Source organism: Blennius ocellaris (assembly GCF_963422515.1).
Source record: "Blennius ocellaris genome assembly, chromosome: 18".
Taxonomy (NCBI): domain Eukaryota; kingdom Metazoa; phylum Chordata; class Actinopteri; order Blenniiformes; family Blenniidae; genus Blennius; species Blennius ocellaris.
This window is the reverse complement of record NC_137667.1, coordinates 3,173,041-3,199,758: the sequence shown is the minus strand read 5'-3', so window position 1 is coordinate 3,199,758 and position 26,718 is coordinate 3,173,041. Positions and strand designations below refer to the sequence as shown.

At 44.1% G+C, this 26,718-nt stretch overlaps 2 protein-coding genes across 2 annotated transcripts; both read left to right on the top strand.

Moving 5' to 3' along the window:
* Positions 1-35: 35 nt before the first annotated feature.
* On the top strand, positions 36-10,183 carry kcnk13b (potassium channel, subfamily K, member 13b; the record flags this gene model as incomplete). The annotated part of the gene is made up of 3 exons (XM_080514515.1): positions 36-375; positions 6,128-6,906; positions 10,028-10,183. 3 exons carry the CDS (start codon positions 36-38, stop codon positions 10,181-10,183), a joined length of 1,275 nt encoding a protein of 424 aa, XP_080370641.1.
* A 4,309-nt stretch (positions 10,184-14,492) lies between these two features.
* Positions 14,493-22,720, top strand: LOC308143637 (26S proteasome regulatory subunit 4). The gene is made up of 11 exons (XM_080514514.1): positions 14,493-14,514; positions 14,976-15,029; positions 15,552-15,648; positions 16,021-16,145; positions 16,245-16,430; positions 16,543-16,671; positions 16,771-16,867; positions 19,391-19,580; positions 20,851-21,002; positions 21,239-21,393; positions 22,356-22,720. The coding sequence occupies exons 1-11, from the start codon at positions 14,512-14,514 to the stop codon at positions 22,488-22,490; spliced, it is 1,323 nt and encodes a 440-aa protein (XP_080370640.1). The 5' UTR covers positions 14,493-14,511; the 3' UTR covers positions 22,491-22,720.
* Positions 22,721-26,718: the final 3,998 nt, after the last annotated feature.

Genomic DNA, 26,718 nt, shown 5'->3' with positions numbered 1-26,718 from the left:
TTCTGCGGCTGCTTCGCGGTGACGGCGGCGACATAATGGGCTGCAGGGGCGGCTGCTGCTGCGGCGGCTCCGGTCCGACGAACGAGGACAACGCGCGGTTCCTGCTGCTGGCGCTCTTCATCGTGGTGTACCTGCTGTGCGGCGCCGCCGTCTTCTCCGCCCTGGAGCAGCCCAAGGAGCGGGAGGCCAAGGAGCGCTGGGCGCAGAGGTTCGAGCAGTTCGGCCAGAAGCACAACCTGACCAAGAGGGAGCTCGACAACTTCCTGCGCAGCTACGAGGAGGCGAACGTGGCCGGGATCCGGGTGGACGCGATCCGACCCCGGTGGGACTTCACGGGCGCTTTTTACTTCGTGGGAACTGTGGTGTCAACCATCGGTGAGACGCAGCAACAAACAGGGGAGAAAAAACAGCCACTTATGTCTAAAAAAAAAAAGAATTTCTCCCACTTTAATTTGACAATTATAACAGCCTAACACCCCCCACGTAGTTTGAATCCAACTTTTTTATTTTTTACACAGCACCTCCAGGGACAATTCTTTTATTCCGTCCATGATCATTTCTTTCTCTTCACCTGCTTCAGAAGCGCCCCCCCCCCCCCCCCTCAGAGAAATATCATCACACTCACTCAGAAACGATGCTATTGATCTCTTGTTGTCAGAGCCTCTTCTTTCATTTGCTCACACACACTCTCTCTCACACACACACACACTCTCTCTCTCTCCCCTCACATGGTGGTTAATCAACACCCTGATTAGATGTAAGCTGCACCTGACAGACATGGTGGAGGAGGGGGGGGGGTCATGCATGAGGTCTCCAGAGGTCACGAATAACTTCACATCATTCAGTTCGAAGTTTTTCACGCTCGTGGCAGAGACAGGAGGGCAATCACAAGCTCACGATTGCAGCAAAACGACATTTTAATCGCTCACGTCGACGTTTGAGAGGAGAAACATCAGTGTGTGTCAGCGCTTGACGGTTCAAACACACATGAACCCGATGAGCGATCGTCCATATGACGAATGAAAGTGGTGGAATCATTGGATGAAGCAAAAACTAATCTCACAAATCGTTCGATCGCTTTGTGAAGAATGTATATTTAAAAAAAAAAAAAAAAAAAAAGCAACCTTGGCGAGACACAGAATTACTTTGCAGAGAATACAATGTGAGATAAATACATGTTGGAATACCAGAAAGCGCGGTTGCCGTGAGGAAACTGCATAATCAGGAGGACAGGCTCTTATAGGAAGCTGCTTCCAAAGAGCTTACTGCTGTGAGCCACTGGGCATCACATGCAAGCCTTCATATATGCAAATGCGAGATTTTTACATGGCCATTGTCCATTGATTCATTGACATCTTTGGGAATATACTGCTTCATTACATCATTTTTAGAGGTTGAAACTCTTGACACAATTAGCACTCTTGTTGTGGACGTGGATGGCTTCAATTAGAATGTGTCTATACGAGTGGATTAAAACAAAATAATTGTTCAGAGGAGAGAAAACGCCGCCGCCGGCTACAATCCCCAAGTGAAGAGAGCATAGGACGAATCCCACAAAGGGGAAATTTGCATGTCACAGGAGCAGCAAAGCATCGGAGAGTAATTGAAAGGAAAAAAATAGAAGAACTATATGCCTGAAAGTTAAATAGAAAAATACATATATGCATGTTACAAATAAACCGTGCATCGTAACACACTGTATATTCTACATAATAAGCAAGATACTGTCAAAATCAATATGATTAATTCACACATATAGTAATATTGACACTGCTAATCATATTCTCGTATACGCCGGATGAATACAAGTGAAAAAGAACATGCAGTGTGGATTCATTAACTTGTTTTTCCTCAGTCAGTTTTGCAGCATTAATAATGACAACTGTGTCCCAAATGCATTTGACAAGCTGGTTTTGCACTTTGTGCCCCGTTGCCGTCTGTAATCTTAATTAGCCGTACTTTGTAGTCGCTATTTGTGTTTTATTCACATTTCGTGCTCCCAGCTCAGCGTCTGACCTCACTAATAGTCTGAAATTTCCAATAAACACCCTCCTGAACCTCATGGAAAGTCTTCCTGGAAGAGCTGAAGCTGTTTTAGCTGCAGAAGGTCAACCGGAATAATTTTTAAATCCTCCGCTTTAAGAAGGAGACGCCGCGCAAATTAATTTGCAGGTGAGCGAACGTCGTGTATTGAAGTGAATAAACTAAACTTTAAATGAGCAAACGTGTGCATCTATAACAGGAACTAGTAATTATATCTATGCGATGTACAGCCAGTCACTTCTCAAACTTCCCAGATCGGTCAGACGAAAACGTCCCTCATTCCCGCAGATATCTTGTCGATAAAGTTGCAAATAACACGCATTTCAATCTATGCGATTCAAAAAAAAAAAGTGTGTGTGGACTTCACAGCCCCGTGCAAATGCTTGGTTAACCAACACTTGCATGCATTTATCATGTATTTTCCTACTTAAGTATCCGAGGCGGCGGGAATTTTAAGCAATTAGCAGGAACGCTGTCGGTGTTTGGACGTGACGTCTGTTTTGCACAACGTGCTCGACTAATGTGTGAAAAAAATTTAATGAATAAATAATGCTCTCTTGGGAAGTGAGAGTGTTGCTTTTTCCGCAACATGTCTTGTGAATGTCCTCGGGACAAAGAAACGAGCGGGCGGGAGAAAAATAAATAAATCGTGATTTGTGAGAAGAAAACAAATGTGGTTTCTGGCTAGCTTAGCATGAAGAGCTAAAAATAGCTTATCAGCTCTGCCGAAACACAACAACACAGTTTTTTTACACTTCTGGAACAATCCTGAGCTCGATGAGGAGATTTTGCAGGTGTTGGCAGACAGAATTGATGTTAAGAATCTACAAGGGTTCACTTTATTATCTTGGTATTTATATTACAAATAGTAGATTTGCATTGTACAATTGTACAACGGTAACAATAATAATGACCTGGTGTCATACTGGAGATTGGATTTGGTCTCAAAACCATTTTCAAGGCCTTGATCTTGACTCTTGACACTTAAAAATCTTTTTTTTTTTCAGTATCAGGTTTGTTGATCTTGAATACGACACGAGCAAATCACAAGATGATTTTCAACATCCTGTCTGAATGTTCTAAAGTTGATCGTGTAAAGATTTGGCAAAATTATTTCACAACCATAACTGTGACTTTCCGCTGAGTCTGTATCCTCAGTGAATGAATGACAACTGTGTCTTCCAATGTCCCTTTCATTTCAGCAAAACTGTGAAAAAAACCTGTAAAAAAATGTGTTTATTTATAAGAAATGCAGTCCAGTTGATGTATTATTACGTTTTGAAAGGATTTTCTTAATCACGTATACTTCAAACTTATAATAACTTATTACATAATGAACAAAATACTATTATAATGGATCGAATATCTTATTTGAAAGTCATTACATTATGAGCTGTATTACATTGAAAAAGTGTCAAATGATTACATTATTAGCATCTATTATTATTGGTCATTATGACAATATTAGTTGCTGCGGGGAGTTCTCCTTTGAAACAATAGTCACTTAGAACTAATTAATTAAAATTTAATTTAAACTGAATTTAAAACAGAAGCAAGAACGCTTAATTTTATCATTCAAACTTGTGAACGGGAATCAAACGTGAACGTGATTGTGTTGAAAGCTTTGGCTGGAACTTAGTAAATGGCGTCAAATTCAACGAGGGTGAAGCTGAAGAATGAAAAAAAAAAAAAAAAAAAAAAAAAAAAGGTCTATCCATATGATTCAGCCCATTTGGCTTCGTCACTGCGCTCGGAAGAAAACTCCAAGTCAATTAGCACCTGGAGAAGCAGGATGAGTGTTGAAGGCAATCAACCCCTCCCCAAGAATCCTCTGGCTCGGTGGGGGGGGGGGGGGGCAATCAGACACCCTGCGTTTTTGTCTTTTCCACGACACGAAACAGTAACGGTTGATTTATTTATTTATTTATATTCTTACATTACACAAGATAAGGGGAACATTTGGAAAACACAGTGACTTCATTGAGCTTCGGCTGTTTAATGAGGGATGAAAAGAGAGAGACATCACTGAGGTTGGTGCGAGTGAATGAACGATCTCTCATTTCGACCCCCCTCCCACACACACACACACACACACTCCCCATTTCGTTGATGTGCCGTTTCATAAGAGACAGAAAAGAAGTGTCACGCAGGGAGATGGCATCGCAGCTTATCTTCAGGGTGGAACTGCTTCAACCCTCTTAAGGAGTGGGGGGGGGGGGGCATTCAGCCATATGATAAAATAGAGATGTGGGTGTCACATGGGTGTTTCAGTTGTCAGGTAGGTTGTGAAAATACAGTGAAATATCACTCAAACCGACACGCGAGAGATAATTGCCGCGATGAACGTTCACCTCTTCAACTGGATGTTAGTGACAGACAGAGAGAGAGAGAGAGACAGAGAGAGAGAGAGAGAGACAGAGAGAGAGAGAGAGAGAGAGAGACAGAGAGAGAGAGAGAGAGAGAGAGAGAGAGAGAGAGATTGCCACCAACGACAACCCAGCCTATAGAAAGTACGCACACCCCTGGACGTTTTCACTGCTTCTACAAATAGAATTGCAATAAATAGGAATTTGCTTTATTGACCATACTGAATGGCAGCGTGGGTTCAAATACTGGCCGGGGCCTTGAAATATAAATCGTCAAACATAAATCTAACCCAGAAAATAACCAAGCCATTAAAAAAAAAAAAAAAAAAAAAGCCTAGAAGCTGTTTACTTTTCGCCGTGAAAGATAGTAAACCAGCCTCAGAGCCACGTTGTCAGGGTGACTTTGTAATAACGATAGGAGAACTTTTGTTTTTTAACATTTCATGCTATTTTGCACCAGTAAGCTTCATCGAAATTGACTTTATGTTTGTTGTCATTTTCCCCGAGTAATGAGTGTGAAATGTCTTTGAAAAAACATTTTCGTGACTTGTCCACTGTGCCACAACAAAGAAAGTCTATAAATGTTATTATGGCACTGCATGTGGCCTCTGGATGGACGGATGGATTCAATAGTGCATGCAAGCAAATATTTTGTAGTAGCAGTGAACTTTTTTATAATATAAAAAAAAAAAACTACAATATCAAAGAAAAGAAAAAGTTCAAAGCACGAAGTTCAAAGTCGTCGTGTTGATTAATTCTCTAAACCCTGCCAATCTTAATTAAACACGTATTAAATGTTAGTTTGGAAGAAAGGCGGAGAAATGAGGACGACGCCAAACACGGCGCCGACTCGAACCCCTTCAAAGAGTTAAAAGAGACGCTGGAAAAAACTTCTTAAATTCTTCAAAGAAAATAATCACAATGAAAAATCAGTCGGTGTTTAATCGGTATTTCTATCTTCTGGTAGAGCAAAAAGAACTCTTCTAGCAACTTTGTGAAAAGGTTATATTGAAAAGTAGAAGTCAGGGGATGGACACCGTGAAATTACCGAGATCACAGAACATTCCCCGGAGTTCAATTAAATTGGTCCGTCCTCAAAAAAAACCGAGGCGTAGAGAGGGAGGGGGTCACCGAGACGTCGTTGTTCCGGCTTCAACTCAACTCATTGGCTTTGTGAAGCTTCAGTCATGTCATGGCACGTAACTATCAAGTGAAAAATAAATAAATAAAAAATACATATATGTATAAGTTGAAGATAATTCGCACAAGTCAGATAAGATTAGGAGCCTCCTGTAGGAAGGGACGGCGAGAAAACAAGGTTTTGGACATGAAATGGTGACGTCTGAATGTATGGAAAGTGACGAGTCCTATCAAGTTAACAAATATCCACCTCGGTGATATTTAAAATTTTGGTCTAGTAAGACAATAACCCGGTGTGTACGAAAAATGTCACAGTCTAAAGTAAGGAAATTGATTCAAAATGGCTGCCTGAACCCGGGTTTGAGTCTCTCTCCATAATCCTTTTCGCTCCGTCTTTCCACTGACACCAACCAGAACGCCAGAAAGTCTTGGAATTGTTGGGTTTTTCTCTCGAAAATCGTCTTGAAAGGATGAAAAGGTAGAAAAACAAACCAAAAAGAAATGTCCTATAGCTCCCCCTGCTGCCAGTCTGTCTCGTCTCGGTAGACCCTCGGTTAGACCTGTCTTCTCGTCCTCAGGGTTCGGGATGACCACGCCCGCCACCGTCGGAGGAAAAGTCTTCCTGATGTTCTACGGCCTGCTGGGCTGCGCCGCCACCATCCTCTTCTTCAACCTCTTCCTGGAGCGCGTCATCACCGTCATCGCCTTCGTCCTCAAGTCCTGTCACGAGCGGCGCCGCAAGAAGGCCGTGCTGCCGAAGAACGGACGTCAACCGGCGTCCGAGGGAAACAGGACTGGCGGCGGGGCGGCGGCGGCGGGGGGGGACGACCTCGCCGGCTGGAAGCCCTCGGTCTACTGCGTCATGCTCATCCTCGGCGCGGCCGCCGTCTCGGTGTCGTGCTGCGCGTCCCTCATGTACTCGGCGGCGGAGGGCTGGAGCTTCCTGGACTCGCTCTACTTCTGCTTCGTGGCGTTCAGCACCATCGGGTTCGGGGACATGGTGAGCAGCCAGCGGGCGTTCTACGAGGGCCCCGCCACCGCCGCCTACCGGCTGGGGAACTTCGTCTTCATCCTGACGGGCGTCTGCTGCATCTACTCCCTCTTCAACATCATCTCCATCGTCATCAAGCAGGTGCTCAACTGGCTGCTGAGGAGGCTGGAGGCGCCGTGCCGCTGCTGCCCCCCCAGACGGGGGCACCACCGGCACCCCCGGCGCAACGTGGTGGCCCCGGGCCACCTCCGCACCCGCAGGGACCCGTCCATCGAGACGGACGCCGTCAACGAGAGCGAGACCGACGCCGGCCGCAGGATGTCCGGAGAGATGATCTCCATGAGGGACTTTTTGGCCGCCAACAAGGTGAGACCCCCCCACCTTCGCATCGCAGCCCCCTCTTACGCAATCGCGCATTGATTCCCCCCCCCCCCCCCCCCCCCCAAGTAATTAGATTTTCTTGTTCACAGGAGGAGCACAAACAACATTTAGTCAATAGCCTTGTTTCCCAGAAGCGGTTCTTTCGGAACTTATTAATTTTTTAATCTTGCCCGTAGGCCTGGCAATCACTACGATCAGCTATGCAGTGGCATTTAGGATTGATATGTAATAAAATACTTAGAATGCTTCGAAGTAGTAGGTTTGGGGGGGGGGTAAGAAAGAAAAAAAAGCCGACTCAGTCTTCAGGCGATGATTCACATTTTCCTACAAGCCTCACATCTGAACAGGCAGCATTTCGCTGCTGTTTCCAAGGCTACACACACACACACACACACACACACACACACACACACACACACACACACACACACACACACACCCATTATGTGTAGAATTTCTCTGAATATCATTATTTCTCTCCTATTTCCCAGTCAACAGGTCCTTTGACCATACTCGCGCGAGGCGTCCGTACATTTCCATATCCGCCATTCGACGGTTCAGACGAGACGCGTCAGGCTGAATGACGACCGCCTGAAAACAATGTCGGGGAAACAGACACCGCATATTAGGCTGAATTAGACGTTAGAACTGAAAGGAATCGCGAGGCGATGCAATAAAACCCGCCCTGTTCCTTGCTGGGCGTCTGTGTCGACGTCTTCAGCGGAATATCTTTACGTTGACATTCTGTACTCAGACTGAGGGAAACGACTCCAGGTTCCCCCCAAGCGATGAATACCAATGACTTGTTGTCATGCCACAGTACGTGTTCCCCGCGCTCGTACTTACAGCGCCATAATAGAAACCGAAAGGTCTCAACACCGATTGATTCTTCCGCAAATATCATAATGTTGGCCGTGACTGCAGCTTCAGCCTGATGCTGATTAGTAAAAGCAAATTGGCAGCGTGTTTGCTGACGAAAGGTAATACAATTAGAAAACATTGGAGCTAAACGTCAGCATGGAATCCTGGGGAAGGTGCAAAGTAAAGTTCTAAGTTTAATTAAACACTCGGAAGTCTATGCTGAACATATAACTATGGCACTTTTTTTTGGCTGTGGTACCAAACAAAATGAGGACAGAAGGTCCAGGAAGCCTCATTAGCTCCTGCTGCTTTGTGGATAAAGTTGCTGGCCTGGGGCTTTAAACCTCGTTGAGTCATAACAACAGTAATTTGCCAGTTTTCGTAATTTAATGTAATTTATATTGGGGCGGACCTGAATATATACCCACCAAATTTAGAAAGTAAAAACTTTTTTTTTTTTTTTACATATATGACGGCATTCGTCTGCAAACCGGACATGAATTCCACTGAGGTATTGTGTTTTTTGTTGTTTTGATATGTTTTATTAAGAAAAAAAACATGTTTCTGGTGTGGAGCAGAGAGAGAGATAGGGGGGGGGGGGGAGGATTACAGCAAAGAGAGCAGCCATGGAGCGTGTCGGAGTTACGTGATGCACCTGAACGCATCACCCACGTATTGGCGGCACGGATCTCGTAACTTAAAGGGTTTCCTCCCACAGTCCCCCAAAAAAACATGTCCCTGACCCTCGGTCCCCACCAGCTACCCCCGGAGCTGCTATATTCCATCAAAATTGCCCTTAGGGCATCAATTTAGTTGTTAAAATTTTTAAAAATACTAATAATTTAAATGTTTACCCATAAATTAACCGTGCCATTGTTTAAATGTGTGAAGAAAAAAAATTAAAAATGGTAAAAATGGACATCGTTTTCAAAATGTTGCGGCGTGAACGCAAAACTTTTCTGAAACCAAAAAAAAAAACCTTGTTTTCACTTGAAATGTAATCTGGGCCTTTTAGTCAACGTGAAGCCTCCAATTAGGATAAAGTTTGAATAATATTTCAGCTCACTACAGTTAAACAAACCACAGAACAATAAATCTAGTTTGACTGGCTGATATCGAGATTATTTCAGTACTTTTAAGGCTTTAATTTCATGCTCGCAGTTTGATGTTTCATTCAGCATCAGAGGCTGACAATAAAAAAACCTTTGGAGCTTTTTTTAGTCTTTGAGTGACGGTGATTTTAACCGCTCTATCTTGACATTCACCCTTAGGGATTAAAAAAAAAAAAAAAAAGCCCTTTGTCCATTTTGTATTCTTAAGGAGAGATGAGGGGGACAGTAAAAAAAGAGACGGGTGCAGGTGGGAGACATTGAAAGAGCCGAACGTAAAGTTAAAGAATGATCATCTGAAGATGTTTTTCGAGCGTTTTTGTGTTTTATTTTCAGAAAGGTTTCGAGTTTACGCAGCAATGTTTTGATCATGTTGTCCATTTACGCAGAAACAGCATAAACACTAAAAGACGTGAACAGAAGAGGCTATACGGCCGGAATTCCAATTCCACGGAGACGGAGTTGGAGTAGTTTTAATTTTTCACTCAAAAATTTTAAATGTGATTGTTTTTTTGTCTGCTTTTTCCTTAGAACTCTTGATGATCTGGAATGAAATACCGACTTTAATGTGAATGTAATAATCTATTGGGTTTGTCTGACAAGCTGCACTTAGCCTGTGTGTCACAGTAAATTAAGATTCATATAAATCCACTGGCATCCCTGGATGAAACATGTGAGGGTAATTGGATGTGGAGCGGCCAATGATGAACAGATCTCGAAAAAAGGACGTCGCAAATACCACGGCAATTACGCCATTATTAATCAGGACAACCCACGGACACGTAAATGTCAGATGTCCTCCAAACTAAGCCGAGCGGGCCCCGTGGGGACGCCCTCCTGAATTTAACACCGTCTGGCACACGTTCCACAACGTTCCACGTCAGTGGGGACGCTGTAGACGCTGAGAGAGCAACTTTCCCCTGATAAAAGAAGATAAATCAGCTTCTTTTCAGTCAAATTTGCTTCATTTTTTTGTCTAAAATTGACAAAGCGAAGAGGGAAAGTACCATCTGCTCGGCGTTCGGGCGGCCAAACACGTTGCGGTAATCCTTGTTTTGCAAAAACGGCACGAACCCAGGCGGCTTCCTTCTTATGTTTTTTTTTTACATTTGCTCTTTACATGTGTCTTCCTGCAGGTGAACTTGGCCATTATGCAGAAGCAGCTTTCCGAGATGGCCATCGGCCATCCGCGCCAGTCCAGCTCCAGCTCCCGTCAGAACGGCTTCTCGGGAGGGGTGGGCGCCCTCGGCATCATGAATAACCGACTGGCAGAGACCAGCGTGGACAGATAGTGGTGGGTGTGGGGGGTGTGGGGGTGGGGTGGGGGGGGCGGGGGGTAGACTCTCTCAGGAAGGAGTCAAACAAACAATGAGGAATGGCGGACGAAGGCTCATCCCTGACAGCTTCCGTCAAGAACGTGGCTGCGTAAAAGATGCATGATACTTTGCTGGAGTCTCACATCTGGATGGAACATCATAGTACTGAAATCTACCCCCCCCCCCCCCCCTTGTGAGGAATCCAGTTTCCATGGTGATCAAGAAAAAAAAAAACTGCCTGGAGGCTTTGTGTCTCAGCAAAAAACCCTGATGCACTACTTCTTCCTCTCATCTACAGTAAATCATAAGACTCACCATGACTCTACCCGCTGTATCTGTCACTGTAATGGATGTATACGAGAGAAAAGTATCTTTTAATAAAGTGGCCGCTTCACCGGTTTTGTGTCTGTAAGTCATTAAAGCGAACGAAGATGAAGCCGGACGTCTTCCGCGCCACTCGGGAGGGCCTCCGTCTTCGGCGCCGCCGCTTCCACTCCATTACTACCGACCAAATTGAAAAAAAAAACCTTCCCGTTCAAAAGAGGCTCATTATGATGAGCGTCTCCAACAGAACGGGGATGTTTGCGTGGGGGGGGGTTACGCTCTATGCTACTGCACGTGATGGCGGCAGGCTTGAGGACACGTCCAGGTGCTCTGGACTGACACTAATTCGGCGAGACAACTACTTCCTGTTCCCCGTTCCTTTGGTCGTGGTGCCGTTATTCTCATTCCGCACGCAGAAGATGACATTGAATTTGGCGACAGGAATCCTCCAGACTCCGCCGTCCTTTTGACGCGAGAATCTGGGCTTTGTCACGTGTGCATTAAGAGCGTCAGATCTCCGGAGGACGAGAACCGGGAGTCCGTCTCGTTTCCTGTCGTCTTCACAGAGAGGGAAACGACAGACAGACTCAACGGTGTGCGAGGCTTCGTGCCCAGACGTGGGTGAACGGTATTTTTGCGGCGTCTCAATTATACAGACGTGAAAATCTAACAGGTATCTCACCGGCAGCCGTAACGTGTTCTCGGTGCCAGAAATGCAGTTTCGCGTGTGCTGGCCATCGGCATACACGACGACGTTTTAAAAACGACGTCGGAAATTGCATAAACGCTGAAAATAATGTACCGTAGTTTATGAAATGGCCACTGGTGGGCGCTGTTTGTTTTTGTGATAAAAGACGCACAACTGCAGACACTCATATGGACGGACTCCCAGTAGAATATTGTCATTTAAAAAAATAGGTATACTTCAGTGTAAATGAGCTCTGTTCTACAATACAATACTAAAATAAACATAAAATTAGTTATTCCCTAACAAGGTGAAGGAAAAAGATTTGGTGATCGTGCTTGGTGATCCAAAGGCAACAACTCCTGTACCTCTTAGCGTTAAAGCACACAAAGACAATGATTCGCATACAATGAGTTTAATTTCAAACTAAATTAAATTAAAATTTCAGGTGGAAAATGAAAATGACCCAGCTGCCAAACACGTCTGGTTTTAAACTCTGTGTCACAGGCAAACACTCACAGTCTGACACACTGATACACACAGCAGTATAATAGAGAATATCTCAAAGAAAGCTGTGTGGATAACAAGACTCTGATTTGATGTACATGCACAAAGACTCTTTGTGAAAGCTTTTCTTTTTTTTTTTCTTGTCTCACAGAGTTACTGACAGTGCCATTACTTGCACTCGATAGGAGATGAAAGATGTTCTAATGGATCAGTCATGTGGGGTCCGACAATATGTCTGATCACATTGTGCGGCCGAGGTCACTTTCATGTTACCGGAGAGCGAGAAAAGTCTCGGGGTGAGAGCCGCCGAGCGTCGACATGTTGTTTTTATGTGAATTAATGTAACCTCAAACGATCGCCTGTGATTTGAAAGCAACACTCCAAGATGAAAATGCGACCGTTTCATGTTTCCGAGAAGCGTCATGTTTGCACGGCAACGTTTTTGAAAACGATGTCCGTTTTCACATGCAACAGCAGAAATACAGTTTTCATGTTGGGCCACTAGTGGGCGCTGTTGTTTATCGCTGTAATAAAGCCACACAGACGCAGAAAACAATACCTATGAACGTGAATAATGGAAGTACATGGATATCTGTATGGACAAATGACCAATTCCTGGTAACTGTCAATTATAAAACTACCATTTCTACCAATAAATAGACACGTGCCCATGGATACTGCAGTATTGTACATTTGCATATCACACAAACTACATATTCTCCCCTTCACACACCTTCTTATATACTATAGTTTTATTTACCTATTTATGCTTTCTTACATTGTTTGTTTTATATCCAACATCTTTTCCCTATTTCAACATTTTTCATATTCATTGAGCCAAGTGGATAGTCGTCATACATATATTTAAATATAACATTTTTTTTTTTATTAATCTAATCAGAATCTTAGAATTAGTCACGTACATATCCAGAAGAATTACATCTTTACTATCTTTGTAGGGCTAATGTGCAGTAGCAACGTTTACGTCATCTCCACCGAGACAAAAAGTGTTTTTCGTAAAGTTGTGTTTTATCCCCGTTTCCATGGAGACAAACTTGAAGCATTTTTCAAATAGTCACACCTTGGGAGCCTTTTAAAAAAGAAAAAAGTTGAATTTTTTACTGGCTCTGATTATTGTGTATTATTGTGTGTCTGTTACTCTTAAGATATTTGTTTCAGTGGTATACTGCACATCGCTGATACACCTCCGGTTACTGATTGCAGCACAGATTGTAGTATGAAGGTGAAGTACCTAAACACAGAAATACCCCAGCACACGGGTGAAGCATAATTTTTTCACTATGAGGAAACGACATCAACCACAGTGCTACAATATCTGACAGGTGATTATATTATTATGGGTAATGGATGAATAATACGCGCCACCTCTTGACATGCCTCTCTCGTAACAAGTTATTCACATCGTATGTCGGTGGCGGTAATGCTCATCACGACACGGGGACTGATGAGTGCTCACAATTAGCTAATTACGTTGATAATGTCATTAAGCTGGAGCAGACACACTGTCATAATTATCCATATTTCCCTGCGCGTGGTGGAGAGACACAGTGAGATCCAGGGCCCGTGTGCAGACTCCACTCTTCACGGGCTAAAGAACAACAAGGCCATATTGATTTTGCAGCATCATTCTGTCCTCTTCACCTATTCAAATGCATCTCAATCTTGTGCATTCACTTGTGAAAATCTGCCCATTTTCTGCCTGTCCATCAACGGTAGAGTAAGCACTGAAGAGATAGAGCTATTTCTTGTTCAGGTATTTTGATTTTCTATACAACATGTGTTTTAGTTTTAGTTTTTTGGTTTGTTGGGCCACGTCATTCAACGCATTCAGATGCAAGATGAGCCTTCCAGGATCCGTGTTCATCACCTGAGGCATGGAAAGGCTAAAGGTCGGCGCTCGTCTTGGCTGCATGACACTCAAAGATTTCAAGGGTGCAATTATGGACCTCTGACCTGAAATCCAACCACCACATTGAGACAATAACAAAATCAGCTCATGACCAGCTGAAATGTATTGCAAGAATTAATGGATGTCTGACTGAACAAGAGTCTGAGAAACTTTTCCATGCATTTATTTTTTTATAGGCTGGATTTTTGTAACTTTGTAATATAGGTCTCTGCAGCTGCTGCACATATATAGTCGTCACCAACACAGACAGGCAGCCTGTGTGAGAAAGGATCCACTTCAAAATGTAGTCTATAAAGTTTTGAATATTCTTCTTGAATGCCTGAGGAATGCTGACACACTCACTTCTTTTAAATCAGGCCTCAAAACACTATTATTTTCTCAAGCTTTCCAATAAACAATAGATTTAACTTATTTTAATGCTTAATTTAATATACTTTCCGAATCACTTTGTTTTATTGTATCACCTAATATTAACTGCTTCATATGAAGATGTTTCATCACGTTGTTTTACTGTATTTCTTCTATTTCTTGTAAAGCACTGTATCTCACCATTGTGTTTGAAGGGTGCTATACAAATAAATCCCCCTTGCCGTGATGCACTACACTCTAATCATGATTTCTTCGGGCAATTCAAGTAGGTATTAACTTCCAAACGAGCTTGTCAAGTAAAAGCAATTTAAACAATTCAGCAATAGATTAAAATGAATGAAAACTCGTAAACTTATTTTTATATCATAAAAGATTCCCAGTTACACGAACGCACCATGATGTCACTGGACGCGGAGTCAGCGCGGGGCAGTTTTGGCTCCACAGACTTGCCGTAGAGTCTTTGACGTCACCACCAAGCGACGAGCAACAATGGTAAGTGAGCAAGCAGTTTTCTCCGCGGCTCGTTCTTTCATTTAATTTAAGCCCATAATCCGCCAAAATGACGCCGTTTTCTCTGTTTGATACTGTTTGGTTTGTGTTTATATGTTGTTCCTGCGTGGATCATGTGTTAGTTCAGGATTTAAATGTAGTGACGAACCTTGTAGCCGAAAGCTAATGACGTTAGCTATTATGAGTTAGCTCCCGTTAGCGAAGTCATCCATAAGGTCTTAACTGTCTTTTCTTCAAATGTATTTATTGGTCACATCTAATCTCTGTACTTTTGTCTTTGCTTCTTTGTCTGATGCAAGCGTGAACTTGACCTTCTCGCATGTCACGTTAACATAAACCTTTTCGCTAAATAGCTGTATCTTCGTTTGCAACAGGAGATGTTTTCCAGCAATTCTCTTCAAACTGCATTTACAAGCTTCATGTTGTTGTTGTTGTTGTTGTAGGGTCAAAGTCAGAGTGGAGGACACGGTCCAGGAGGGGGGAAAAAAGATGACAAGGTACGGATGACACAGCTTCTTCCAGCTAATGCTAGAAACACTTCAGATTTGCCATCTCATCCACCGTCAACTGTTATAATTTACTGAAACATAGTGGTTGAATGTGGTCATTTAAACGAGTTATGAATACAATAAATACCTGCTATCTCTTAAACCAGTGATTCCTAGTCAGAGTTCCTTTCATTTGGGGATAAACTCTTTAGGTCTTATTCTCAATTTGTTTTGCCACAAGACGCATTTAATTCAAATATTGTCCATTGTTTCAATGAAGTCATATTATATTTAACCCTATTGGTGCTCTCTTAGCCTTCCGCTGCTCACACTTCAACATCACTAGTGACGTATGTAAATGTAATGCTGACTCGCCTATTTTTAAGCCATAGAAAATGTTATATCCCTTAAAATCAAGAAGGGTTTGCGATGCCCCCGTGAATCTTTGGCGCAGACTTGACTGTGTCGGGAACCACTGTCTGGATCGATTGTCACTATTATTGTGTCTCATGCCAATTTTTTTTTTTAAAGGATAAGAAAAAGAAGTATGAACCTCCAATTCCAACCAGAGTTGGCAAGAAAAAGAAGAAGACCAAGGGACCTGATGCTGCGAGCAAACTACCCCTGGGTAATGGACACGTCACAGCCGACTGCCTGTGGTTCACATGTGTAATTAGGGCTTCGTGTTTGTTTAATTGAAGAAACCTTGTAGCAGGATGGTTAATAACTCACCTGCCGGCACAGATGTCCTGAATGTTTTGGACTTCTCGCTGCTCCGGAGCACCTGGTTCTGACATTATTAGGCTTTCTGCTGGTCTTCATAATGAACAATTCACCATACAGGCCTGGCCCTCCGGGGTCACGCTTCAACACCTCTACCTACAGAATGCCAAGAACATTACAAAATGCTTTTATTAAATGGTCCGGTCGTGCGCTGCATTTTTGAATAGTTTTGACGGCGTCGAGATGTTTTTAATGTAAACGACTCTCTGTGTTTCAGTCACACCTCACACTCAGTGCCGCCTGAAGCTGCTGAAGCAGGAACGTATCAAAGATTACCTCCTGATGGAGGAGGAGTTCATCAGGAACCAGGAGCAGATGAAGCCCCTGGAGGAGAAGCAGGAGGTCAGCCATGCTCTCCATCCATTCAGTCCCCCCTCCCCTCCCCCCCCCGGAGCGTGAGCTCCAAGACCTGCATTAATAGTGTTGGGTTTATCGCAACAGGAGGAGAGGTCAAAGGTGGACGACCTGCGGGGAACCCCCATGTCCGTAGGCACCCTGGAGGAGATCATAGACGACAACCACGCCATCGTGTCCACCTCGGTGGGCTCGGAGCACTACGTCAGCATCTTGTCCTTCGTGGACAAAGACCTGCTGGAGCCGGGCTGCTCCGTCCTGCTCAACCACAAGGTGAGACTCGCCGCTCCGGTCTCTCCGCTGAGCCCCGGGACGTCGTCGTCGATATTCTGAGCTTTGACTGACGGAAAACAAAACAAAACAAAAAACACGTCCGTCACCACAGGTCCACGCTGTAATCGGGGTGTTGATGGACGACACCGATCCTCTGGTGACGGTGATGAAAGTAGAAAAGGCGCCACAAGAAACGTACGCCGACATCGGAGGACTGGACAATCAGATCCAGGAGATCAAGGTACAGTTCGACAAAGAACCTTGTTGGAAGCCGGTGTTAATGTGGGAAACGCCTAGTGCCTCAAATTGTGATGTTTTCTTTTTCTTCTTCTTCTAACAGGAGTCGGTGGAGCTGCCCCTCACACATCCAGAGTACTACGAGGAGATGGGCATCAAGCCTCCCAAGGGCGTCATTCTATACGGACCGCCCGGCACAGGTGAGGTCCTGAAGCGGTAAAACTCTTCCTGCCGTGAAGAAGGAGCGACTTTACGTTTTCATCCTGTTTGAAGGAAATAATTCTGGTATAAAATTTTATTTTTAAAAGCGACATTCAAAGAATTATCTGACAATGAGGTGCATCGACATGAAAAAATTGGCCTTAGTGACACAATTTTTTATTCATTTAAAAAACAAATAATGACCCAAATCGTCCGATTCAGCTCGATAGATAGATAGATAGATGGATAGATGGATAGATAGATGGATAGAAGTAAAGCACAGAACGGAACATGGGCACTTAGAAATAAGCAGGAGATAAAAGCAAGATAAATAAATAGTAAGGTCCAGTGGCAGAGCCATTAGAAGTAGGCATTATATAATAATAATAACAACAATAATACAGATAATAACAGTGTGAAATAGTGTATAATACTTGTGTATAGTACTACTAATGGTAGCAATAATATAACAATAAATATATATCAGTAATAATAATAATAATAATACCAATAGTAATAGTGTACTTGCACATGTATAACTATATGTATATGTACATGCAATATGCCAGATGAAATATATGATGTAATATAAGTATCAATGTAATTTAGTCCAGGTAGGTGATATAGTTATATAGCTATAGTGGGCTTTCCTCGTAGATTCACATTCCTTTATCATTCAGGCAAATAACATCAGAGAAGCACCGCCGAACGAAATGACGACGTGGAGTTCTGAAAACTGTCTTTATAAAGACGTCGAGGGAAAAAAGGCAGGGTTTGATCAATCCACTTGAATAAGAAGCCAAAACATCAGAGGAAGTCCAGGTCGAGGAGAAAAAGTGCCGAGTCAGGGCAATAACCTGAGAGATGCACAGACACGCGATCCGCAGAGTTTTAATTAAAGCATAATAATAATAATAATAAATCCGCAGACCGTTGAAATTGTCTGAGTTGAAACATTTGGGCAAATGTGACTTTATGAACGCGACATAAAAATGTGAACAAGACGAAGTCGTGACGATTCGGCTGCACTCCGATTCCGTCGTAAAGTCGAGTGCCGTCGCTCCGCTTTTATGGAGCTTTTATGGGGCGCTACAGGCCGTCGCCATTAAAAGAAGCATAAAGTTTAATTCCCACATGAAAGCAACGAGAATCTAAAAAAATTTTTTTTTTTTAATGTTGGTAATACTTACATGTTTTGTCCGTTTGTTTTTGGATCCAATTAGAACTTCACAGTCAAGATGGCGAACTTACGGAGAGTTTTACTACTAATTAGAGTCTTAAAAAAAAAGTAATTACTCACATTTATTTTTTACGGATTGGATGTTAATTACCGTATTTTCCGCCCTATAAGGCGCACCTAAATACCTCAAATTTTCTGAAAAGCTGCCAGTGCGCCTTATAGCCCGGTGCGCCTTATATATGGACGATTGTTCTACTCGAGACTGCTATTTGACAGCTGAACAACCAGAAGCTTTTATTTTGACAACTCTAACTTCGCAACCGGATCTTCAGAGCGGACCACACTCCACACAACACCTTAATCACTCATGGTTGCACACCAACATTCTAACAAACCAAAATAAACTAGATGAAATAATGACTCCCTAAACTGGGGAACAAAAACACATAAACACAATCAACACAACACCAAGCCCAACAACAACCCACAATAACCTCCAACAACACAAAACATGAATTTGTCGCTGCAAGGCATGATGGGACATCATGCCTTGCAGCGACAAATTCAACCTGAGCTCCTCAGTGCAGCCGATAGAAACTCCCATAATTCATTGCAGCTGTTTGTGGTGTTTTAAATGCAATTATTGGGGGTTATATTTGGTTTGTGGTGTCGGTAATAATTGTGTTGTGTTGTGTTTTTGTTGCTTAGTTCATGTAGTTTAGTTTATTATTATTATTATTATTACCGGTAGTTGTAAGTTGTCAACCAGTAGTGAAGAAGGTTTTGTGTGTAGTGTCCTCCTGGCATAGGCTGCAGGTAGGACTATCAAAATAAAGTGTGTGCACCTCTCTGGGTGTTAGAATCAGTGGAAAATGTAACCTAATGGCTTTGAGCTTAAAGGTTGTTGATCACTGGTGTATTCCATGCGCCTTATAGAGTGGTGTGCCTTATATATGAATGAAGTTGTAAATTATGTCAATCAATGTAGGTGCGCCTTATAACCCGGTGCGCCTTATAGGGCAGAAAATACGGTATGTGAGATGACTTCTACTGTTTCTGCCGAACAAGTTTGACCTTTCATTTGGCCACAAAACCACTGGAAACGACTACAATCTCAACATAAAGCCACTTTTAATGAAACTTGAAGCAAAATACAGCTTCAATTTGTTTAAAAAAGAAACAGGTTTTGTTAGAAATGTTTACAATTTTAACCTTTTCACTGGAAAAAAAATATCTCTGAGGCGGAATTGTTGATTATTATTGGGGGAAAAAGTGCGATTAAACTCCCCGTCATCAAGACCTCATCTCATCTCATGTCATCTCATCTCATGTCGCCCGCCAGGCAAGACGCTGCTGGCCAAGGCGGTGGCCAATCAGACGTCGGCCACCTTCCTGCGCGTGGTGGGCTCCGAGCTGATCCAGAAGTACCTGGGCGACGGGCCCAAGCTGGTGCGCGAGCTGTTCAGGGTGGCGGAGGAGCACGCGCCCTCCATCGTCTTCATCGACGAGATCGACGCCATCGGCACTAAAAGGTGGGCGCCGGGCTCTGAATTCACACCCTGAGAGGGCGGGGGAGGGGGGGGGGGGGGGGGTGTTGGAGGAGGTGGCGGCAGGTTCCAGGTGTCGGAACTGTCTGAGTGTCTCGCATGTTTATTTTTATCGAGTGCTGGAGGACCTGCTAACGCCAGTTTTTTTTACCGCCTGATGGTGGAGCTCGCTGGAGTTTTGTCGAGAAATGTTAATAAATAGTATTATTTTGCTACCGATGAAAGGAGAGAGGAACGTCTCACCCCTGTGTTTAAAAGCTTCGGTGATTGGACGACGGGTGACGAGTCGAAACACTGAAATACGAAGCTACGGTGAAGCACGTGTGGCTGTAAAGGGACGTTATTGTTTGGAGTAGAAGAAGAAGAGTGGAGGAGTTTGATTTAACAAGAGTTGATGCTTGAAAGCTGCTCATTTTAAATATGAGTTTTAGGCCCAATCCCAATTCTCTTTTGTACCCCTCCGCCTTCCCCTTAGCCCTCCCCCTTAGCCCTCCGCCTCCGCCTTCCCCTCCAAAACGAGGGCAAAGGCAAAGGGATACATTTCAGCCCTTAGATTTGGGACACCCCCCCCCCCCCCCCCTCCCTCTGCTCGGCCCCGCCTCCTCTCCCTCCGTCTCACAGTTATGACATCATAATACGGCGCCGTTACATCAGCAGAGCCACGGATGTTTGTTGATTTCCCAGCAGGAGCATCGTCACGCCGTCCCAAATTCAACGTGTTGCAGTCGCTTGGCTGCTTCGTTTCGTTTTCCACCTTTCCCACATCAAGGTGAAGAAATAGACGGAGACGTGGATTACTTATATTATATATACATATATATACATATTTCCTCATTCACCATGCGAAAGCGGAGGAGCTTCCTTGTTTGGTCCCGGTTTTCAAAACACCCCTATTAGAAGACTTTGGAACTCTACAGTGTCATAATAAAATGTTATAAACACGGTCTCTATGAAACAAATACATGCCGCTCTTACTGGAATAAAACACAACAGGTTTATAGAACTTTAGAAGCGTCTATATGTGAAATGTGAGTCCTATGGCGCCCCTCAGACCCTCGTGAACGCACATTTCAGAGGGGTAGGGGTAAGATGAAGGGCTGAGGGGGAGAACTGAGACGCAGCCTTACTCTTTATTTCATGATCTCTGCCCTGGTTTGTACACGAGGCGCCGTCCAGTTAAGGGTTTTTTTTCTGTTTGAGCTCCACGGCGTCGTCCGTCCGTCAGTCACGTTCTCCCGTCGTGTGTCAAACGCAGGTACGACTCCAACTCGGGCGGCGAGCGTGAAATCCAGAGGACCATGTTGGAGCTGCTCAACCAGCTGGACGGCTTCGACTCGCGGGGAGACGTCAAAGTCATCATGGCCACCAACCGGATAGAGACCCTGGACCCGGCGCTCATCAGACCCGGTCAGTAAAGGCGTCCGTGATCGGGCCGGGAGAAAAAAAAATAGATCCGTTGTGCTCTTGAATGTTTTAAAGACTCGAGGAAGGAAGGAAGCGGCCACACAGACGCCGGCGCCATCGATATCGATCCGCCCGCGTCTCGTGGTGTCTTCCGGTTACAGTACGATTTCAAAAAATTTATTAATAAAACCTCTCCTCTTCCTCCTCCTCCTCCTCTTCCTCCTCTTCCTCCTCCTCAGGGAGAATCGACCGCAAGATCGAGTTCCCGCTGCCAGACGAGAAAACCAAACGCAGGATCTTCCAGATTCACACCAGCCGCATGACGGTGGCGGACGACGTCACCCTTGACGACCTCATCCTGGCGAAGGACGACCTGTCGGGGGCCGACATCAAGGTAGGGGGCGGCTTTGTTTTGTTTTTTTATTTGATCTCAATCTGAAATCTGTGCATTATTAAGTATTAAGTCTTTTTTTTTTCCGCCTTTGTTTACCCATGTAAGTTATTAACATGCATTTTATTTGAACTCCCGTCGCAGCTCTTAACAACCCAGTGAGCTGAATTAATGCTTAATAATGAGCCACAATTGGACACGCGTGTCTTTTTCTTAGCGTGAAGTGCAGCTCCCACGCTTTTCTTGTAGTTTTCTCTCCTGACGCGTCGCTTTTCTTGGACTTTTCGGCGACTGGGCGAGTTGTCGACTATTTTAAAGTCGATTAAACGGGGGGGGGGCTTTATGAAAGTCTCCCAGGACTCCAGGTTACACTGGTTGAAAGTGAATGAAACAACCCCGGTGGTGTTTTCCTCATTTTGCCGCGGCCTGCCTCTGTGACTCCGGCTCCTTATCGATCGCCTGGCGCCGAGCCAGCTCGCACTGTGGTTCCAGCAGGAGGAGGAAAGAAAAAGAAAAAGAAAAAAGCCAAGATGAAGCCGTTTGACAGAAAAAGGAAGAAAAAACAAAACAGAACCCCCACCGGGGCTGATTCTCTAAATGTGATTCATGTCAACACTTAATTACCCCTCAGTGGCTTTTCCATTCAGTGAGCTGTGCTCTGGGAGCTGCGGCTCGGCTCTGCTGCCCTCTGGTGGCGAGAGCAGCGGCCTGCAGCCTCCTGCCACTTTTGATAATCCCGCTGATAAGCTTGTTTGCTCATTTCAGTCGTTTGTGGGTTTTCACACGAGTCGCTGGCTAATCGGGGGGGGGGGGAGGCTAAACACACAGAGGCCGGGCCGGGTGACAGAGAGCAGCATTGTTTCTGCTCTCCACAGAACACCATGGCATTTTTTATTTATTTATTTATGAGTTTCTTTAGTGACAAACTCTCACGCCTCTGGTTTTTTTTTTTCTTCGTCCTCCAGGCCATCTGCACAGAAGCCGGCCTCATGGCTCTGCGCGAGCGCCGCATGAAAGTCACCAACGAGGACTTCAAGAAGTCCAAGGAGAACGTCCTGTACAAGAAGCAGGAGGGCACGCCGGAGGGGCTTTACCTCTAACCTCCACTTCAAAGCCACCATCCCTCCCTCCTTCCCGCCCTCCGCCGCCTCTCAATCTATCGCTGAGTGAACGTGTGAAAGAGACGAATCAGCCGTCGTCTCCCCAGAGAGTTTTGATATATTTTGTGCACGTCGTGTCTGGCTTCTCCTCCTCCTCCTCCCTCCTCCTTCTCCTCCCTCCTTTCTGTTACCGTCATGTGTTCCAACTATTAATAAAGACTAAAATAACGGCTACGGCGTGTTAGTCATCCCTCCACGTTAAGATTCCTCGGGAGCGGGGGCGTCAAACATACGGTCCTCGTGTCAAAACACACCTCGCAGAGTGTTTCTGTTCTTATAATCAAACTTATTAAAGAAGTGAGCGACTGAGACTGACGCTGCCGTGAAAGACTGAAAACTACGATTGCTGTCGGGGTGAGTTTTAAAAGTTTAAAAAGAAAAAAACAATGCAACTTTTGCCACTTCATTTGTGTTTTGCATCAGATAGTTTAATTAAAATGTACTTTTATGTTAGGATTGCAGTGAATTCTGGTGGTTTCCTAAAGCGCCACAAGAAATGACGAGAACTTGAGGGTTTTTTGTAATATGTGTGATGATATTGATGGGAACGAGCCTCGGCTTAATATCTGGTGCAAAGAATCTTTTTAAGATTTAACGTCTTCTATACCTGGTCTCTGAACGGTAAACAAATAAACTATTCTACCGGCCCCCCCAGAACTCGTTTCAACCTTTTTGAGCCAAGACACTTTTTTGTTTGGAAAAATCTGGAGGCACACCACCACCACCCGAAAATATTAAAATGTGAAACTCTGCAGCCTCTATTAACAATATAAAGTCTTTCTCATCAAAGTTTTATCAACAGGAATCAAATAAATACAGAAAAAAAGTGTTTCCCAATTTCTTTTTTTTTTAATAGTGACTCCCTCAGTGTGAAACCTGGACCTGATGGATGAAGAGCTGAGATCCTGGTTCACATTCTTCCTTTTCAAAAACTTCTCCATCACTGTCACTGACACAGTACTTTGATACAAGATGGTAGCAGGAGGTGGAGATTAACCACACTGACGTCTGTCACTTTACATTTCACCGGCAAAGTTCTGTGCTGGCGAAGAGTATTTATACATGATTACTCTGCAACACACTGTCGGCGAATGTTTTTTAGGGAAAAAATGTGAAATGTGATCATTTCCCACAGCACACCTGACTAGATCTCGCGGAAACACCAGTGTGCCGCGGCGCAGTGGTTGAAAAACACTGGTCTACACTGCAATGTTTTTTTTGAAAACGATGCAGTCGGCATGCCAGGCCACTAGTGGGTGCTGTTTGCTTGTGTAATGAAACCACGCACGCTCGTATAACAATTCGACTTCACAGACGGTTTATTCAGCTCTACGTGTCGTTTGTCCGCCGCGTCACAAACACTACCATTAATATGCAAAGTCATGTTTTCTTCCTCGGACTCAAAGTTCCTCATTCCAATCGGACTCCCACACTCTTTATTGAATCTGGAGGTCGGGATGAGATAAAAATGGCCTTTTACTCGGCCGTTGCCTGCAGCGGCTGCAGAATGTCAGTGAACTCATGCTTCACTTTTAAGTGTTGAATAAAAAAAAAAAAGATAAATAAAAGGATGTATGCATGTTTTTTTTTTTTGCAGCCCTTTTCCATTCCGCCTGTCTTCTATTCAAATCAGCCCCGTAAGGTGAAGTAAATCCAGCTAAGCGGGCCCTGCTGCAGTCCGACACGCAGCGCAAGCGTTGATTTAATTCCTCTTGATGTGGAGCCGCGTGGAACTCGGTGCTCAGCAGAAAGAAAAGAAGACGTAAGGAAGGAAGGGAGAAAGAAGAGAAAGTGGGGTGGGGGGGGGGGGGCGTCCGACCGGCTGGAGTGGCAGCAAGAGCTTCTTGTGCTGCGGCACACGACACCTATCCAATCAGTCACGCATCCCGACCACAGCTCGTACATCAGCAAATACAGGGGGGGGGGGGGGAATACATTTTAAATCAAGCGTGGCATGTTGGGGAGGAGAGAGCGAGAGAGAGAGAGAGCGAGAGAGAAGTCATGTGTGTGTGTGTGCTCTAATGAGGCACATTAAATAAAATAAAATACAAATAAAACCTCTGGGTCGGGTGTTTCTAAAGCACATAGTGATGCTGCAGGACTGAACACGCTGGAATGTCACATCCACATCCTCCTTTACTTAAGATCACGCTGCGAGAGCAAACACACGCACACACACAGTCAAGAAAAACAGCATTATGATCATTTACTATCAGTGCTTTTTAATTGGGTGGAATATATATATATATATATATAAATATATATCTTTTCACAGCTTCAAGGTGAAAATTGAGTTACCAAACTTTTTTTTAAATCCCCCCACTGAGATAAGCCACAACATGCGTAATGATCCAGGCTTTTCTGAGGCAATCGATTATTTGCAACAGTGATTGTTGGAAGAATGATTGTTGGAAGAATGATTGTTGGAAGAATGAAGAACCTACTCAGTCAATTGTTGAGTCAAAGTTCTGTTTATTTATTTTGTTGTTGCTCTACCGGAGGAAACTATCAATGAACAGGCCGATCACGCTTGTTTTTTCTTTTTCTTCTTCTTTCCCCCCCATGAAAACCTCACCGACCTCATCAACTTGGCCAGAGTGAGGCGCTATCGGTGGCATTAAGGAGCCGTAAAGGCCCCCCCCCCCATCATCAGATTTCTCTTTCAGAACTAACTGTCCTACCTGCAAACTTGTTCCCCTTCACCCATCAGTGGTCATAATGTTATGGCCGTTTGGCGTGTGTGTGTGTGTCTGTGTGCTTAACACTCGGTATTAAGAGAAAAAGTGTGGGGGGGTGAGGGGGGGGGGGGTACACGTGCTTATGTAAGAGCCATGGCTCCGGTTAAACAGGGCAAAACACTGAACAGACTCAGCAAGAAAGTCCCGATTAGTTCCAGCAGATTAACAAACGAAACAGCTCAACTCCGGTTAAGAGTCGTCGCCCCCCCCAGATCCCCCCGATTCCCCCCCCCCCCCCGACCTGACATGAAGACTTTTCTATTCCGCCGTGTCGTACTTCACGAATCCCACAAAACTGCCGTCACAAAAAGTACTTTTTAAAGAAAAATAACCTGTGATCAGGACGTTTAATAAAACAACAATAGCAACGTGGCGTCCATTTGAAGTTCTCATGTAAACACGAGGCCTAATAGGTTCACGTTTGTGCAGATGTAAGACGTTACCTCATGGGCCTTATGATTAAATCATGATTTAAATTATTAAGTTGAACGGCTGCCCTCTGTTTCAGAGCCGCTCCGCTCACCGCTTCCGTTTGGAGCCAGAAAACCTCCTGTTTGGTTGATTCACATCAGTTGTTGTTGTTTTTTATTCTTTAACATGAGGATCCGATTAAATATTCCATGAAATTAACTTCAAACCGAAATAAAATGCCCCTTATAATCAGATTAATCTGGATTTTTGTGTTGTGTTTCTTCATTTGTGTTGTGTTTTTCAATTTGCAGTTGTGTTTTTTCATTTGTGTTGTGTTTTTCAATTTGTTGTTGTGTTTTGTCATTTGTGTTGTGTTTTTCAATTTGCAGTTGTGTTTTTGAATTTGTGTTGTGTTTTTCAATTTGCAGTTGTGTTTTTTCATTTGCTGTTGTGTTTTTGAATTTGCAGTTGTGTTTTTCAATTTGTTGTTGTGTTTAGTGATTTGTTGTTGTGGTTTGCACTTCAGGGCCACCGTAGTAATTGGCCCTTGGTGGCAGAATTGGGTTATTTTGGGTCTTTAAAAAAAAAAAAAAAAAAAAAATACTGTTGTAAACAATGACTTCCCCTATCTGGCCGCTTGGTGGCGCTTCGAACCGGCCGAGTCGCTGGACCTCCGCGCGGTGCTGCTTGTCCACCTCGCCAAAATAATGCACCGTCATTCTACCTGCACAGGTTGCGGTTGCGTAAAATAATCCACCATTTCAGCCGGATTAAACTCTGTGAAATAATCCCCACGCGGCGCCGCTTCCAGCGGACTGAATGTGGCGCACTTCCCCTACAACCGAGCCCATCAAATATTCATTCAAAGCCCGCGTGGATTGCGCAACGTGTCGCCGTTTTTCACGGATCTTCCGGGAGCGAGTCAAAGTGCGTCGTAAATACTCGCCGAGTGCGAAGAAAGCGGCGCCGAAAGACGCGTCGGGGTTTTTTTTTTTATTTATTTTTTTTTTTTTTAAGAT

What these genes read in the sequence shown, in the direction of transcription:
- LOC308143637 (XM_080514514.1), top strand. An exon ending in TGCGAGCAAACTACCCCTGG is followed by an intron (nt 15,649 to 16,020) that starts GTAATGGACACG and finishes TCTGTGTTTCAG; the next exon opens with TCACACCTCACACTCAGTGC. An exon ending in TGTCGGGGGCCGACATCAAG is followed by an intron (nt 21,394 to 22,355) that starts GTAGGGGGCGGC and finishes TTCGTCCTCCAG; the next exon opens with GCCATCTGCACAGAAGCCGG.